At 41.9% G+C, this 17,912-nt stretch overlaps 1 protein-coding gene across 11 annotated transcripts in view; it reads left to right on the top strand.

Moving 5' to 3' along the window:
• ppargc1a (peroxisome proliferator-activated receptor gamma, coactivator 1 alpha) overlaps positions 1-5,316 on the top strand; it is a 38,117-nt gene extending 32,801 nt beyond the window's left edge. For all 11 annotated transcript variants that reach the window (XM_081694413.1, XM_035519711.2, XM_081694412.1 and 8 more), the window contains one exon: positions 2,088-5,316. In XM_081694413.1, coding sequence (XP_081550539.1) covers positions 2,088-2,191 — 104 coding nt within the window. In that variant the 3' untranslated portion in view covers positions 2,192-5,316. The remainder of the gene's footprint in view (positions 1-2,087) is intronic.
• The last annotated feature ends 12,596 nt before the right edge of the window (positions 5,317-17,912 follow it).

Genomic DNA, 17,912 nt, shown 5'->3' with positions numbered 1-17,912 from the left:
AGCTGCTGGGGAGTGGGGGGTGGTGGAGTTCCACAGAGGCTGGATCGCCGTGACACGGCCGCTGCACGTAGAGAAACGGGGGCAGGAGGTGAGGAGGAAGGCAGTGAAAGAGGCATATAGATGGAGCGAGAGAGAGAATGGGAAAGAGAGAAAATGAGAGAAGAGGGAAGTGTGGGTGAGCTTGGAGAGCTTCCACTTGGAGGGTCTGATTTAATCAGCTCTATCCCCATCTCTCCATATCTCTCCTATTCTCCGTCACCTTCTGACACTCTCTCTCTGTTTTTCTTTTGATTTTCAGTCCTCTGTTTTATAGCTTTCCCCTTTCCTCTGTTTTCATTCAGAATGTATTTCCCCCTTACCTGTCGTGCCCAGCCCAGCCCAGCCCAAAGCCCCTCTCCCTAGATCGCTGTCATCTAATGCTTTTATAGCCTGATGGAGCATTTTTATCAAGGCCCAAGTTTTAAAAGTTTTTCTTGCACAGGGTCTACTATTTCTGGCTTTTGGGCCATCTCATACATGGTCTCCATATCATCGTGGGCTTTACATTGCACATACCACACTCAGAAAGCAATCAGAGAATGCAGTGAATAAGACTTGTGTAGGCTACCTTTTCTCATGGATTAATAGATCCTCAGGGACCAGTTGTAGGCCCTCTTCTGATCACAATGTCTATAATGGAAGAGTATAAAGAAACAGCCAGCAATGATCTCCTTGATGAAAGGAGAAAGTGTCTTATTTGGGAGGAAAAAAAGAAAAAGCAAAGTGGGAGAACCCTAAGGAAAGAGTAAACATATACGAGCTCTGGGAGATGCTGTTCATTAAAGGTAAACGGAAGATAATTTGTTCCCGTTATAGTCCAGAGAATGGAGGACTCTGGTGGTGACTTTAATAGTTAGTCAATTTTCTACTATATGTTTATTTCCTACAAAATGTGAGCTCAGAGATGCATACTTGTAGGGGATGCTTGGAGGATTTGTGTCTGCGTCCCTGATGCCTGTGCAGGTCAATGGAAGGGAACAAGAGCACTTTCCTTCAAATAATGAGCACATTACAGTGCATTTCAAAGGTTGAGGGTAAGGCCAAAGGTATTCAGATGGCAGATATAATATGTCCTCCAAAGCTGAGCAGCCTGGCAGTTGTTACCTTAAGGGCCATACGGAGGCATTGTGTTTAAGAGACCACCTCCACCTTGCAGGAAATGGATAGGGAGACCTTCATTTTGCTGCTCTTTTTTAAAAAAAAGCAGAGGCTTTCGTGCCGAGTTTGGGCTGAACAGCAGAGACGCTTTCAGACCGAGACTGGGGGTGGAGGCAGCTTGAATGATGCTGCACCCAAGCGGTGCCCTGCTCTCGAGCCCGGGCGTGTCTTTTTGCTCTCTCCTTGTTGTTTCTGAGACACTGTCCATTAGTTCTAAGTAGAGCGCAGGGGCATCTTTCATCCTTCAAGGTGCACGACGTGACACAATCCTCCCCTTAGCCACAGTATTAGATCACGACTGGCATCTCCTGCTCGCCACGGTCGTTCCCATTTCTCACACAGCTCAACCGCGCCGCGGTCCGTGTGTGGGGGCCCCATTTGTGAAGCGGCCTGCCACCAGAGATAAGACGGCCGTATTTATTATCTCAGCTACCAATCATAATGCATGCCTTCCGCTGACCGCATTCTCGTTTTTGACACTGGCTTTGATAGGGCTGGGTTGTTGTTGTTGTTTTTTATTAGTGTTCAGGCATCGTTTAATTACTTAAAAGGGCATTTTAGATAACCTGCTTGTATGATGCTTGTAAGATTACACCATGGGTAGAAGCGCACTTGGGTCTCTCGGGCAAAATACAGAAGTTGTGCGATGCCTCAGTTCCTGCCACGATTCTGAGATTTCACAACGTTAGCGAGTTCCTTGTAGTGTTCAAGACATTTACTAGCTACTACTGCTATATAAACAAAGGAAAGAAGTCATAGCAGGTTATTCCACAGTGGTGAAATAACAGAGGCAAAGCATCACCCGAGTTTAAAGTGCATGGAAGTGGCTGTGAGGCCAACTTTCCTGTCCAGTGCTGACAAGTTCTGTCGATATCTCCTACTTCTTTCAGACTCTCATTGTGACGACTTTGATCCAGCTTCCACTAAGAGCAAGTATGACTCTATGGATTTCGACAGCTTGTTGCGTGAGGCCCAATGCAGCCTGAGAAGGTAACGAGCTCTACCACATCTGCTGGCGACCAGGAGAGGATCCGTGATACCTCACTGCTGTTTCAGTCCTCTGAACATGAAGTTTTACATGTAAGAGCAAAGTCTGTATAAAGACGCAGAGAAATATATGAATATACACACACACTCACATGCGCACACACACGCACGCACACGCACACACACACACACACACACACACACACACACACACACACAAACACACACAGATATATATATATATATATATATATATATATATATATATATATATATATATATATATATATAAAGATATATATATATAAAGATATATATATGTATATCTAAAAGCAAAAGTTTACATGAACCTAGCTGCTGCAAAGCTGAGGTGAGACATTACTTGTGGGGATAGCCAATGAAACTTTAGAGGAATGCACAGATGTGCGTGTTCTGTGCTTCTGGGAGACTGTGATCTCCACAAGAATTTTCTCCTCGCGCTGTTCCAGTCTCAGCACTTTGAGGGATGATACGGTGCAGCCTGTTCAGTCAGTTTTTATTTGATTTGTTTCTTTTTAGCCTTTTTTATTTAACTTGGTATTTGGATGTGGTGTTACAATATTGTTAAGAGTGTGGGATAAATATCAAGATAATATTGTCTACATTTGGGGAAAATAATGTAGTCAGATATTTACAGATATTAAATTGAATATTTTTATTTTGTGTACATATCAAGGCAAAGTTCTTTATTTGTTACAGCTATGCACTGTAAAATGCAGCCTTTTTAAGATGAAACTTTCTTAATTGAGAATGTTGATCTGTAGTCATTACAATGATGTGTAACCAACATGGCAATGTGGTTAGGTAATGTGATATGATTGTAAAAATGTGTATGGAGGTTGATGGCTCTTGGGGGGGAGCATGCGAACAGATTTTTTTTTTTCAAAGACTTTTGTTTTTAAATGTCATTAGTCATGCGTCTTTGAGCTTTCTTCTTACCCAGCCTACGTATGATACATTTTAATACTTTTATGTCCATAACTGTATAAAATGAAAGCCCTATCATTTTTTTTTCTTTTGACGGAATCAAGCTTGAATTCATTTCTTTGTGTAATGATCATTTTGGTAATTCACTTTCACTGAGAGATGATTGTGCTCCCTCAAACACAGAGAAACTCCTGCTCATTTCTCATGAGGAAAATAGATATTTATTTCAGTATTCTGATCAAAATATTTAAGGTTGTCATCAAATATGATGAGCCTTACAAATTTATATTGTTATTTGATTTATTATTTAACATTCACTGAGAAAGATGTACAAGTAAATGCTTAATGGAAATATCATTTTCTATGCCTTTAAGAAACAAAAACGTTCATATAAACAAAAATGTTCATGTGACCACTACAAGCACTAGTAGACAATGAACTATGTTTCTCTGGAGTGGTTTCTTTCCAAAATGGATTTTTTGCCTATGGTCTGCAGTCATATCAGATCTTCAGCCCCCGTGTTTCTTTTCTAAAACACATAAAGCAATAAACTCGTTTTGCAGGTATTTTATTGTACCACAATGAATCTGTCTCGTTGCTCCTCACACGCTTGGTTATGTGAATGCCAAACTAAAGTTTACAGTTTCCTTTCCTGAATTTTTTAAAAATCTTGTATTTGATGTAAAAAAAAACAAAACATATATATATATATATATATAAATATATATATATATAAAATACTAATCTTCACATTATTCACAATAACTATCAAAAATAAAGAGTAATAATGAAAGACAAAAATATGTATAAAAAAAAAGGTAAAAATAAAAAGCAATAAATTATTTTTCAAAGTTGTATTTTAGCTCATGTTGTTGTATGGTTTGACCTGACCTGGTACCCAGCCTCTGTCTAAACATGGGCGCTTCATTCCAGTGATTTAGTATATGTCAGCACACTGTAGCTGAGGAAGTCCTTTTATCGTGTTTGTACTGTCTATTTAGACATGCGTATCTTTTGGAGGAAAGAAGAGCAAAAGTGAGAAAAATACCACATTACCACTGACCTACGGGTAATATTATAACAATGATTAACAATAATAAAAAGAAGAAACTTTATATAGGTTAGTACCTTTCATACATAAATAATGCAGCTCAGAGTGCTTTAAAATACAAATTAAAAACATTGCAGAAAGAAAAAGGTCATCAAGAAATAAAAGAGATTTTGCAGAAATTGCAGAATTTTGGGTGGATTCTGTTCGCCAGAATACCTGTCCACTTGTAGGGGCAGATCACAATTTCTCTTTAAATGTTATGCTGAATAAAAAGGCTGTGTTTTGATGCCAGCCTGTTTAGGAACCCTCTATAACGTCAGAAAAACTTGCAAAGCTGAAACGTCGACCAGACATTGTCCTGCCATTGAAGGCAACCTTGTGGTTTGTAGTATAATTAATGACTGATTTATAGTGAGGATAATAAGAAAAAAAGTCTCTTTTCAAAAGAGTGCAAGATCTTTTGTATTAATTGCAGAACAACTTTCATGAAGTAAGACTGTGTAGATGAGACCTCTCCAAAAAGAGGCAAAAAGAGGCAATATATGAAGGGTGAGGAAAAACCCTTCCTTGTTTTGTCTGTAGTGTTCTTTTTTCTGCACAGAGCTTGGGTAATAGTGTCACGTCCCATTTGATATGTGGCTTTTAATCATTGTGATATATATCTATTAAAAATGCTTTGTAAATTGCTAGAGTAGCAATATATTGCAATCCCCAGCAGGGGGTTTTGAGTGTGTGACAGTTTTTACCAATGTGATCTCCTGAGGGATTTGACACTGCTGTAGATGTTTGTTTGTGACTGATCATGTTTCCTTTGGAAGTTCAAGACATGCGTGTTGTTGCTGAGTATGAATGAGAGTGGATATGAGTGGCTATACTCATTATATTGGGGTTTGGGGGGGTGGGGGGGGGTAGGGGTGTTGGTTGTATTTTTTTAATCTTTTTTTTTCTTTTGGTCCTATCCATGTTGCCTTCTGCTGAGTCCTACCAATGCCTTTGTGGTTCTACCTGTTGTACTCTCTTCCTTGTGAACTTTATTTTTTATGTGCAATTCTCATCAGCCTCACAATGCCAATAAAGGGAAATGTGTTTCAAAGAAACGCACTGGATACCCCTAATTTGGTCCTCTCCTTTATTTCTCCTGGTTGAACTACATTTATATTTGATGGGGGGGGGGGGGGATGTGCTATTAATCCACACTCAGGAACTGTATTTGAGTACTTGACTTGGACTCCTTTGTCAATAATTGGCTAGTAGTAGCTCCACAGTGGGATTTTCTTCCTTAAAGAACCTCAATGGATGAAACACATGTAAGTGTAGGTTTATTTCATATTGAACCTAGACGGATTTCATTGAACGTTCTATATTTTTCATTAGGCGGTGGAAAAAATATCCATTGTTATGGATGGCTCACTTGCAGTCTTAGTTATTTTTGGGCTGATGTTTGTGTTTTTGCCAGCTCCGCACAAACCAGGGAAATGAACGGCGATGATCCTACAGCGGCTCTTTGCTAACACACAGAACCGGTTCGGACAGGTTTTGCATATGAATTAAAACAAAAGCAAAATCCCAGAGCTTTAAAGCAGCCGATATGTCTTCAGCTGTAACGTGCTACATCTGATACCATATCTGTCCAGCTGAAATGTAATACCACGCCATTATTATTCAACCTGTAAGCGAATCTCATAGTGAGGGTGAATAACCTTTTCTCTGCTTCGAGAAATATGGCAGGAGTAAGGCATTAAATTTTAAAGCTGAGGGATCCGATTGTATTTTTTTTTTTTTTCATTAATGCAGCAGTTTAGCCCCAGAGAAAAGAGCTGTTTCTTTCATTTTGGCCGGGCAGCCATACACTGGCAGGAGGTCTCCTTGTATTGCCCTTTCTCACACAATGGAACTGGAACTCCACTTCCCTGCAATCCTACATCATGATAAAGAGTCCCAGCATCTGATCCTCTTTTAGTCCCCAAGCAGTGCTCATCTTCACTAATCAGGTACTGGCCCTTCGACTTCCTAAATGAGCTAACAGTAGGGATGTGGTGGGGGGATATACTGGGTACAAAAAATGTGATGGATACATGGAGCTTATCACATCACATCACATGTTTCGCGCACACAAGCTGCGGCGATCAGAGGAAACAGATGCGGATCTGGGCACGAGAATTAGCCTATATCAATGACACAAAACATCCTGGTACTGCAAATAATGATGAGCGACCCTCGTGAGCTGAGCTGGCAGTCTTCCAGCCTACCAGTGTGTTGGTCTGAGGCGTCATAGTCACAGAGTTCCAACTCAGGCTCCTACTCCCTTTTCTTATTTTAGAGAGCTCCACTGCACAATCGGTTCGTTGGAAACATATTGTACCAGTTTGTTAGAATTACCTAGCTTGCAACTTCTAGGCCACTACACAAGGTACACCAATCTTATAGGTCCATTTAATAAATATACAGTTATGGACTGTAGCTCACTGCTTGATGCGTGCAATTCATCAAACTCCTTCTTACCTTTTCATCATTCGTTTTTGACCACAGAATTACTGCTTAATGAAAATTTGAATGGCTGGTCCTTCTCAGCAGGACATGGCATAGTTATGGTTTTTGAGCTAGTCGTATTTGTCCAGTCCAATACTGGGGTATGTCCCAACCCTGCCCCTGGTTCAACAGCTAGTAAATTACCCATTTTTTTGTTACATTGTAAAATCGTTCCAGTGCACTGGATCTTTGGCACACTGTACAGTTCCAATGCACTGTAAAAACACATATGCACTGTTACTCATTACTCACTCTCTGACAGGCACAGCAGTTTCCAGTTGGATTTTCAGAGTTTTTAAAAATAGATTTTGCAACTTCGCCTTTGTGTTTTTAAAGTATATTTAACTAAGAGCTTTCTTACCTAGTTCCAGCCATTATAATGTTATGTCAGCCCGGTTAGGACATTTCTACTGCCCAAGCAGCCAGAAGCCTTTTGTTGCCAGAGCAAGTGATCACTGCAAAGGAAAGCTTGGCCATTTCTTAAATACATTTTTTATTAGGTTTTATATATTATCTCATTAATTTGAGCTTGTTTCTTTTACTGCATTTTTCTTCAGATTTCCTAGATTTCCATCATTTAATACATTTTGCTATCTTAATTGATTAAATGCCAAACAAGAAATAGGACCTAATATTAAATATTTTATTAGATTTTTTTAACATATCTAGGTATTTTATTCTCCATTTCGCCTGAATACACTGCATCCGGGTGAAGTAAATGGGGAGAAATAAGATTCAGCATTTTTGTGTCCCATTGATGGGAGGCCTCCAGTTGCAGCTGTTGTCTCTCTTGTTTCCTCCTGTTGTTTTGGATAACATCCCTGTAATCACCTTATGCATTGTCAAATAACCAACATATCCCAACTACATTTAAAAATTTGTTCATCTTAAAAATGGAGCACAGCATGCCAGCTAGCCCCACATGTAACTGACACCAATGTTCCGGTATTCCTCGTATCAGCGACCTACTCCGTTTTGGTTCATCTACTGGATGACAACCGGGGTCAACGTCTCACCAGGTGCAAAGCCTGATTCTTGAGCAGGTTGGCTTGCTGCTTAACGCATATGATAATTAAGATTATTGCATGGCGACAAAAAGCATTAGGCCTGCGGTATACATAGATTTCATATGCAATGCAATACGTTGGTGTTTGTCGCTGATTTAAAGTCGCTACAACATCCCACCTCTTAATATTTGTATCGGCCTAGGAAGCAGCTTGGTGTGGGATGGAGTCAATGCACAGGACAGATCTACTGTATGGAAGCAGTGGTCTGTTTGCAGGTCCTCTGAATGATGGTAAGTAATCTTTTATTTATTTATGCATCTGTGTACAAGATGAGGACTTCGTTGTGTTGGCGTTAACCCCCTTCTCCCCATCAGCCGATTGCAGATTCACTTAAAATAACATCCCTAATTAGCTGGGTATAAAAGCAAACCGGTTGGCTCTTAACTGTCCAAAAGTATTTGCCATTTCCAGAACAACTTCATGATCAAGCTGAAACAAAAGCATTCCACCCCCCACCCCCCCTTGTGTTCTGCCATTTTAAGCTTTAAGGAGTCTAATGAGCAACAGAAGGCAAAATATTATCCTTTCCCCAAAGTAGCAACTTTTGGGACCACAACGTATACTTCGCTTGATAACTAATAACACCAGGCAAACAACAGCTGATCGAGCAACTCGCTGCCGTTCTAATTCACCATCTGGTCCGCCGCCAAACCACAACGCTAATTACTTCAAGCGCACCAAAGATGCGTTTATTAATTAGAATGGCTTTAAAAAAAAAAGACATTTGGAGAGCATAATAAAAAAAAAAAGACAGCGAGGAGGAAATGAACCGTCAGCTTAGCGCGAGCGCAGACGGCAGGCGCTGCAGTCGTGAGGCTGTAGGGGAGAGGAGCGCGGAGGAGCGCGCCCCCAGGGCCAGCACGGGGCCCTTTTCAGAATGCTGCGCGTGCACCACGGGGGCCCATCAGCAGAAAGGCACGCGTCCGTGACGACTGGGGTGACCGCGGGGACAGCCAGCTGACAGAGTCGGTTAAGATGGAAAGGAGTGGATGTACTTTTTTTTTTTTCAATGCATTACCTGAGAAAGAGAATGGGGTGGAGAGTTTAATATAAGAGAGAAAGAAGTGTAGTGGATGAGGGGTTGACTCCAGAGAGGAATGGAGGGAGGGAGGCTGGGTGCTATGGGGATGTGGGTAAATATTAACTTGAACTGACATTACTGCTCATTGGTTTATGAGCTTGGGAAATGTTGCATTTTAATGAAATAATTATGTAGCTTGTTGCACTCACATTGAATAAAACATGCAAATGTAATGATGTGAAAGTATTTGCCATATCATCAGTAAGTTGGTAATTATCAACTGCCATCAATACTCATTAGTAAATGATATTGGACATTCACTTGGCCTGTAATGACATACACTGACAAGTCAAATGGCTTAATTTGCACATTTAGACAGCCGTTCACTGAATGTTTTTACCCTAATGAGCTAATGTTTTCTCTTTAATGCAATAAACAAAACGTTAAAAATAGCACGCTCATTTACAGTGTTGTAAGATTAACTGTGTACATCCTTGCCTTGATCGTATGGTTGTGTCCTTACAAAGTGAAAAAATTGATTTTGTTTTGCAGTGAACTTTTTAAATAGCTTGCGCTGACCTTTTCAGTATGAAATTATCTCATTTTAATATTTGCATCCTGTAGTCTCTTCTTTTACACGATAACAAGGTGAATTAAAGGATTTGTCTCTTACGCCATTATATGCTTTTGTGACTAGTTTAGAACCTCTACAAACTGGTTAGTTTTTGAAGACTTTTTGAAGTCTTTTCTGCACAGTGAAATATCAGCTTGCTGCAGACTGGTTTGTGTGCTTCGTGTCTCTGGGCCTGATAGTGTTTACTTCTTATGTGAAACTAAATCAAGGATTTTTTGTTTCATTTTCATAGTTTTTTTTTATTTTTATGTATCAGCAATGTAAACACTGATATCTTATAATGCAACCCAGCCCTGTCCTTTTAAAGGTGTCTTTTTATATGCATGTCATTTTTTTTTATGCTTAGCATAAGAATTAGTACAAAAATGTACTAATGTGTCCAAATTCCTATTAAAATAAACATACAGCCAAGTCATAATTACTTGTTAATTATTATTTCTTAGAACTAATTTGGTTGCTAAATAAAAATCATGAGCTGTTTATCTCCCCACACACAAACCTTTGCTTCAGGTTTTGTCAGGCGTGTGAATTTTTTGGTATACACCAAAGCATGTGTAAACACAGAAATAAATTCAGTGTCACCTGCTTCAATGTACATTGTCATAGTCTTCCTCTGCAAGCATTCCAGTGTTCTTGCCCTCCTCTGTCACGGGCTTCTGACATATCGGATCGAAGAACTTTTTCCATGCTCTTGCAGAGAAGGTCGCTGGGCCAGCCCAAAACTAGACCCCTGAAAGCAAGCCAAGAGTTTCACTGGTGTCTTTCAAATTAGCATTGGACGTGCATGCCATTCCCAAGCAGATCAGATGGTGTGAAGGACAGAGCAGAGCCGTCTCCCGTTCAACCGCAACACTCCCCCCCCGTCACAGGCCCACTGCTAGGCCTTGTGGTTTCCACACTTTATCATCGAAATTAATAGCCCTCAAAACAGGTTTATCACACAGGCAGTCCCTGGCCTAGCTTTAGGGGAAAGTGTTGTCACTGCTATGGCTAAGGAACCAGCTGCTGCCATGCTGGGTCAGCTGCAGAAGGGAAAATAACACCATGGAACAGAGAAAATAGTGGTTAGGAATGTTTTATTTATTTATTTATTTATTTTTGATACAGCTGTTTTGTGCTTATTATTGTTCAGCAGATGATTTGAAATGTTTTATTACTGAATTAATCATTCCTATTCAGTGTGTAATCAATAGCCTGGGGAACTGCTAGAACTAAGATGAGTGTTGCCCTTAAACTGTTTTTGAGGCAGTTTAGTCAGTGGTGCAGTTGCAAGCCATCGCACATAATGAGGACTTCTGTCTTAAAGTGTTAACAAGATACATATTGTAAAGTCAAAAAAAAAGGATCTTGATGTTTGGCCTGGCACTTAAATCAATACACTTCTTTTTTTCAGTAAATATCTATCATAATGTGACATAACTGAAGAATAAAATAAATGCATCACTATGCTGTCACCGCAGCAGCACAAAAGCAAGTACTTAGGTTATCGGGGAGCTATTTTTACTGCGGCCCAAAAGTGTGGCATAAAAGGCGAAAGGGGGGGACTTTTTTGTGTGTGTGTGTGTCATGGTGGCCGTTCGGGAGCATGAAACGGTGCACGTTAATCATCCAGACAGCAGAGACATTAACTGTGCATGAAGCCAAGTCTCTGGACGTCATACAGCAATGTACACTCCTCAGATAGAGGCGAGGCCAGGGCAGCAATACAGGGATTCACACACAAACACACACACACACACAAACACACACACACTGCTGCTAGCCCGAGTGCTGCTGAAGCCCCCAGCAAATCCGTTCGGCCACTGTCACCGTCGCGCCGTGGGAGCGCTGAAAGAGGACTCAGCACATAAACCTCACGATTTCTGTCTGCTTCCAGCTAACATTTTCCAAAAATACCGTCAAGCATTGCCAGCAAATCACGTTCCCACGTTTATGTGCCTTGTAAATATGGCAGACAGAAGCGGCACTGCTGATGGGTACATTTGTAAAAGTAACTGCGTCTTTTTGAGCGCCTCCATTGTTTGAAGCCCTTCATACGTGTGGGGAGCTGGGTCACGCCTTTTGTGCGTATTTTCGGCATCGCTGATTTGCCGTGACCTACTTGGGAAGTTGGAAGGTAGAGTCCATGAAGCGTGGATACGTGGAGTACTATCTTTTTTTTTTTTTAAACGATCACAAATCCTTCATAGTCTGGATTGCTAACAGCAATCCTTCCACTACTCTGCCACGCATGACAAATGAGTCATCAGTGTAATGAGCACAGTACAGATGACTTTCAGTCAGTTGATTAATTTAAAAAGCTTTGGCCAAATTACAGCATTACTGATAAGCCATTGCTCTGAATACGTATCACCCTTCTTTAGGTCAATTTGATACAGTAAGATAGATGATAGCATTCATTAGAAATAACCCAGCGCCTTAAATGAGCCCGTGTCTGTTGCATTTCTGCTCGTTGTCAGGTGTATTAGCAGAGTTTTATGGTAGTGGCAGTGCCTGTCAGGCTGATGGCACGTGTAAAAGAAGCGTCTGCTTTATGATGGATAGCTCAGCTGTCATGCCTTCGCCTTGGGGGCATCTTTTTCAGCTCAGTCTCATCACCTCTCGGTTGCTTTGGGAGGGATTTGGTATAGCATGTTCAGCACACTAATTTCAAAATGACAAGTCTTGAGCTTTTACCGTGGCCTGTGCATTTTAATTCAAGATTTCTGTCCAACCATTTGCCGTAATGGGTTTCATTCATTTCCACAGGACGCTCCCAAATGTCGCTCCCGTGCTCTCGCATTTCTCCCCATGTGCCTTTTCTGTACGTTTCTTGCACAACCGAACGCATACACGCACATGCACACACAAGCACACACACAGATACACACACAGAACTGGGTTTCTTAAAGATGCAAAGCTGGGGATTTTCATTTATGCTGGGGGGGGGGGGGGTTGCACCTGCAGATGTGATTTAACTGCAGTGCTATACTCTTACAGGGCAGATAAGACGAGGTATGATGTCGTTGCCAGATTTGTTTTGGGCTTCAGATAATAGACTCTGCAAGCAGATTCAGTAAAGGAGCACAGAGCCCTGTAATTGTCTTCACTGCAGCCAGGGCTTCACTGAAATTCAGGTATTGAACTTTGCACACAGTAGAAAATGAATAATTCTCCAACTCAAATGAATGCAGAGATACTTCCTTATTCAGAGGCTAGGAAATGTCAAGAATGTGAGGTTTTTATGCTGCCTTAGCATAGTCAGTAAAATTACTTTCTGTGAGTTCAGAGAGCGGTAGCCCTTATGTGTGGATATGATTCTTGATTATGGTTTAAAAAAATGCCTTATTACATTTACCCATCACATCAAACAAACAAAACAGTGCCATACTGTAAATGGATCTCATCAGTCACATGTCGATATGGCTTAGTAATACGTTATGGCAGTATCTGACTGGAATTTGTACCCAGATAATGCCTCTTTTGCAAATGAAGCATAGTATCTGAATAGCACATCAACCTCACTTCCCTGTATGTCATCGGCAGGGATGAAGAAAGGAGAAAGAGAAATCCGCACCCGTTCGTGGAGAAGGGGAATGAAGGTGTTATGTGGCTTTTATGTTTCCTAATAAGCCCCCAAGGTGCTTGAGCATTACAGCCCGCCGTTTTACAACTGCCGATTGGCTGAACGCAGGGGTTCCGGAGGGGTTTTAGAACCTGGGAATATCTGTGTGGTATTACCGTTTGCCAGCGTATCCGAGGCTAAGTTGTTCTTCCTCATTCCTCTTTGTGATCATTCGCCTGATAAATAGGGGGAGCATTCCTTTAGCAGAGGGAATGGGGTATGACTGGCATTCTAATGAGGGGCTCTGGACGGTGCCAGTGCTATCCCCAGGTCTATCTCGGCTAAGCTGATATCTTAATCATGTCATAGCGGGCAAGGGCGATCTGCTCTAAATGCATCAGGTATGTGTGCAGGAGCCATTTACAGTGGCACATTTAGTGCCATTTAATGCCTAGGTCCCGATGAAAGAACCAAGTTCATTAGTTATGGGTTCTCCTGGACAACAGCTCCGTGTCGAGGTCATTTTTGTACACTGTTATCTCACCATCTTTCCGTAAATATTAGCATTGAGTATTATACAAAAGCTCATTCACAATTTGGAGTAGCGACATCTGTCAAAAGGAGAACTTTATTTTCCAAGGCCTGTTTTTATGCCTGATTTCTTCTTAAATGAATAAACAGATGAAGTTTTTCGATAGCGTTTGATGCTGGAACGTGTCTCTGGCTTCCATCTGAACACATCGACAGCAAACATCGACGGGTTTTGCCTCTGAGTCGCAGCTATATGACTGGCTCTGGCAGTTCAGAGGTTGCAGACGTCCGACTTGGCCCGGCGCTTCAGAGTGATGGGTCTTTTAGATCAGGTGACCCTAAAAGAGCTTCTCGTCTCTTTTGAGGTTTCTACTCACACGCTTTTCAGTGCGAACCAATCAGCTTTGAATGGTCGAAGCAGGCAGACCACATCTCGCATTTAGTCAGTCGAGCGTGACCATTGATCTGATGCTCTTCCATGCTGGTAAAGTTGCCCTTTTAAGATGATCGGAGATGTGTTTTCAGAGAGCCTTGCAACCGACTGGGCTCATGCTTCATAATTTTCCTTCAGGACAAGGTTCTCAAAGTGCGTTTTATCACCTTTTTCTTCTTAACGGTATGACTTTGCTCTCAGTTGTTTGTGTGTTTTAGTAGATGCGCCTACAAATGAAACACAGATCTCCATATATTTCCATACGTAGTGCCACAAGTACCATATACAAATCATATAAAAATCATGTCTTTTATCCTTTGAATTAGCCTTCTACTTAAATGCACCACATTGTATTTGGATTTCTGTGGAACATTTAATCACACGTGGGACAGCATTATTTTGTAATGTTTAGCTTGTCTGTCAAGCAACTGAACATTCAAAATTACTGCAAGAGTGATTTAAACTCTCTTGTATAATTTTGCTGCAATTGTCATTGGTTTTATATGGAAAAATAAGATCCTATCAGCCTGTGAAGAGAGGATTTAGTTTTGATTAAAAGCTTATCTTGTTGTATCACTGCTAATATAGCAAACAAATTGATCTTCAAAGTCACTCTGTCATTATGGCCACCGCACAAAGACAGACTTCAGAAAAAAATTAATTTTCAGCACATTGCCTGCCAAGAGCATTAATGTCTGAGCAGATGCATATCAACAAAAGGGCTATCAGCTGTACCTGCACCGGTGGTTTGGAGAAAGACTTGCGTTCAGTGGCCTGACTTTCAGCCACTGCGTTCAGTGGTGGTTTATTGACTCCGTGCGTGCGTGTGTATTTGAATCATTGTGTTTGTTAAGTTTGTATTCTGTGCCTTCGTGTTTCTTAGCCCCAAGTTTTCCTAGCGTCTTTTGTTGTAGCCTGCTTCCCGTTTGCCTTCGTCTGTTTTGATTGCTAATCATGTATCCCCATACTCTCTGTATTGGTATTTGACTCTGGACTGTTATACCAACTCTGATTCTGGATTTGCCCTGAATAAATCTCGCTCTTCTCCACACGTCCGCCTCCTCACCGTTCACCGTTACAAGTACACTTGCTAGTCAACACTGCAGTACATAGGAAGCCATTTTGGATACAACCTACAGTATGCCACAACAAAAGTATAGTACACCTAAAAACTCTCCTTATGTCCACAAGCTATCACTGGTACTTACCAATAACAATGTATATATATTTTCAGCAGTTACGTTATAGTGGCGTGTAATTACACAGGTATTGGAGACCATTATATAATATAAAATGTAGCCCAAAATCCTGTAACTCCACATGTGATTGTAAAGGAAGAGGTAATTCATTTCCTGCACTCATGAATTCTAGAACATCCGAGCACTTTTTTTTTGCACTCGTGCAAGCAAGCACATACATGCACACACCTACACGCACACACATAGACACACACTTGTTTGAGTTCTTCCCAGAATACAATCCACCATAAAATCAATTCTATAAAAATATGTAGACACTTTAGATCAATGAGAGAGATCACTAACTCATACCTTTGTGCAGTGCATTCAAAAAATAGCCTTTGGTTGTGTCTGCACAGATGTGCTGTGGGTTTGGACTCTAAAAGACATGTGTAACAGCTGCATAACTGTGGTTTAATCTTTATTCATTTATTGTTTATTTTAAGTTAATAGCAATGTGCGCCCTCTTTTCAGACTGGAATATGTGTTCCTGTTTGTGTCAGTAGATTTTACCTCCAGGCTCATTACTGGATTCCCCCCCCCCCCCCCCAAGTCTCCTTGTCGTGATGTTTCATTTCTGCTCATTAATGCAGATTCTTTTTCGATGAGACACCAGGACATGAAGTGTCGAAGGCGGCGTGGTTGTCCTGAAGTTGTTGCGTGCCTGCTGCAGCGCGAGCTCTGTATTTTGGCACCCTAGGAACATCTCCATACACAACTCTCGTGTATTTAAACCGATTTAAATTCAGGAATGCTGATCTGTCAGCATTCGATAACAAACTTTCAAAATGTAGCAGATGTCGAGATCCCCGTCCAAGGCGCAATTTTGTTTATGGTGCTTGATCTATATCTCGTTAACGCTGCTCTGTGATACAGGCAAAACAGGAGTACAGCAGATAGCAAGCTGCTGCCAGATTACTAAGCACCTTGTCACAGTTTAAGCCGCACACTAGAAGTGAGAGGAACTCTGCCTCATTTTGTCGGACCCCTGCCACTATTCGACAGAGCTGAGATCTTTTTGAAGGTCTGCAGAAATCCCGACGCAGAGCCAGTTTTGAAGGGGTCACCGTGAGATACTTGCCGCTTGGACCTCCTTCCACTGCCTCAGGTTTCCACAAGTGCTTAACGCAGCAGTTCAGCTTCAAAGGGTACCAATCTGGAACGGAGAGGGGAGTGCAGCAGGAACGCTCTGGGGATTAGCAGATGGAGAGTTGACCATTAAGGGGAGTGGGGATTTGCTGAGCGCCCGCTGCATGGATCAGCTTGGGTGTGCTGCAGCCAAAGGTCATGTGTAGCTGTAGCACAAACACACATACACACGCACACATACACACGCACACACACCAATAAATGTACATTTTTACTAGAGTGATCCTTTGTCTTGTTGCGTTTCAGTGTGGCTAAACACGACTATAATCCTGCGTGCACGGACCATGCACATAAGACGCTTTCGTCAAGGAGAGGGACCGTACGCCTTGAGAAGAAGCCCCAGAGTGCAGAACTGAGGCTGAAGGCAGGCAGAGAGGAGAAATGGAGCAGTGCAGACAAAGGCCAGCAGAAGGCCTTTTGCCCTCTGCCCATCCCCCAAAATGATGAACGGACAATTAACCGGTCAGTCCTACCCGTGTGCGTGTGGTCAGAAGCAGTGAGCCATGCGCTCCTGCCTCGAGGACGGTCATTCAGCTCACACACACACGCTCTCTCTCTCTCTCTCTCTCTCTCTCTCTCTCTCTCTCTCTTTCTCTCTCTCTCTCAAGCACATGTGGGCCTCTCTCACGAGGCCCATTTCATAGTCACTGCGCGAGTGCCTCTTGGCACCCTCCATTATTTAGGAGACCCTCAAACGAGCCAGCTCATTGGCAGTCCACTTGCATGGAGAGGTGACGAGCCACTGGACCTGCCCACCTCACCCACTGAAATGCGCACACACGGCTCGTTTGTGTGGTGTGGGTGTGGTTGGTGCGGGGTGGACTTTGGGTGCCAAAGCGATTATTTTGCACCTTTTTAACGTCTACCATTTTTATTCTGTGACCTCTTTTGCATTCGCTGCCTGTGTCTTCCCCCCCAGACGAAGATGTGCAGTAGAATTTCTTTGAATCTTTTTTTTATGCCTTCATGGTTACATAATATGCCAGAGGATATGTCCCCCAAAACAAATCTTCTCTCCAGACTCCTGCTGAAAATGTTATCAAAGACGATTTAGGATTGATTTAATTAACATAGTCCAGAGGGCAGTGTGCATTGTCCGTCATGAATCAAACCCAGATTCATCATCCAGGCTCTGCGCAAGGACAGCGAGGGTCAGAAGGTGACCCGAGGTGTGTCAGGTGTCGTTAGAGAAAGTTGCGCCTCTGAGGCTGATGAGATGTTCGGCCTTGTTCGTGGGACGGCTCTCGGATTAGGCCGCCTCTTTAATATCGTCGACTGCTTCGGAGCCCCTTTTTAGCAGTGCTTTAGTACACACTAGTCGCTGTTGTTGTTTAGAGACATTTGTAAAGGGTACTCAGAGAATGGCTTCGAATAGTCAGGCATACCAGAAAACCCTTTGATGCCCCATCTATGGAATGCTTATTAAGATGCAGCTCGTACAGTGTACTTTTATTGATCCCACGCGAAAGAGAATTTTTATGGACATCTGGCATTTAAATCTCACTCTTGTTTAAGCTAGGGTAGACCAATTCACTGCACCAAGAGAGACCACTTTCTGTTTTATT

Source organism: Electrophorus electricus, chromosome 13, assembly GCF_041902795.1.
Source record: "Electrophorus electricus isolate QZ-2024a chromosome 13, ASM4190279v1, whole genome shotgun sequence".
NCBI classification, from domain to species: domain Eukaryota; kingdom Metazoa; phylum Chordata; class Actinopteri; order Gymnotiformes; family Gymnotidae; genus Electrophorus; species Electrophorus electricus.
This window is presented reverse-complemented; position numbering and strand designations above follow the sequence as displayed.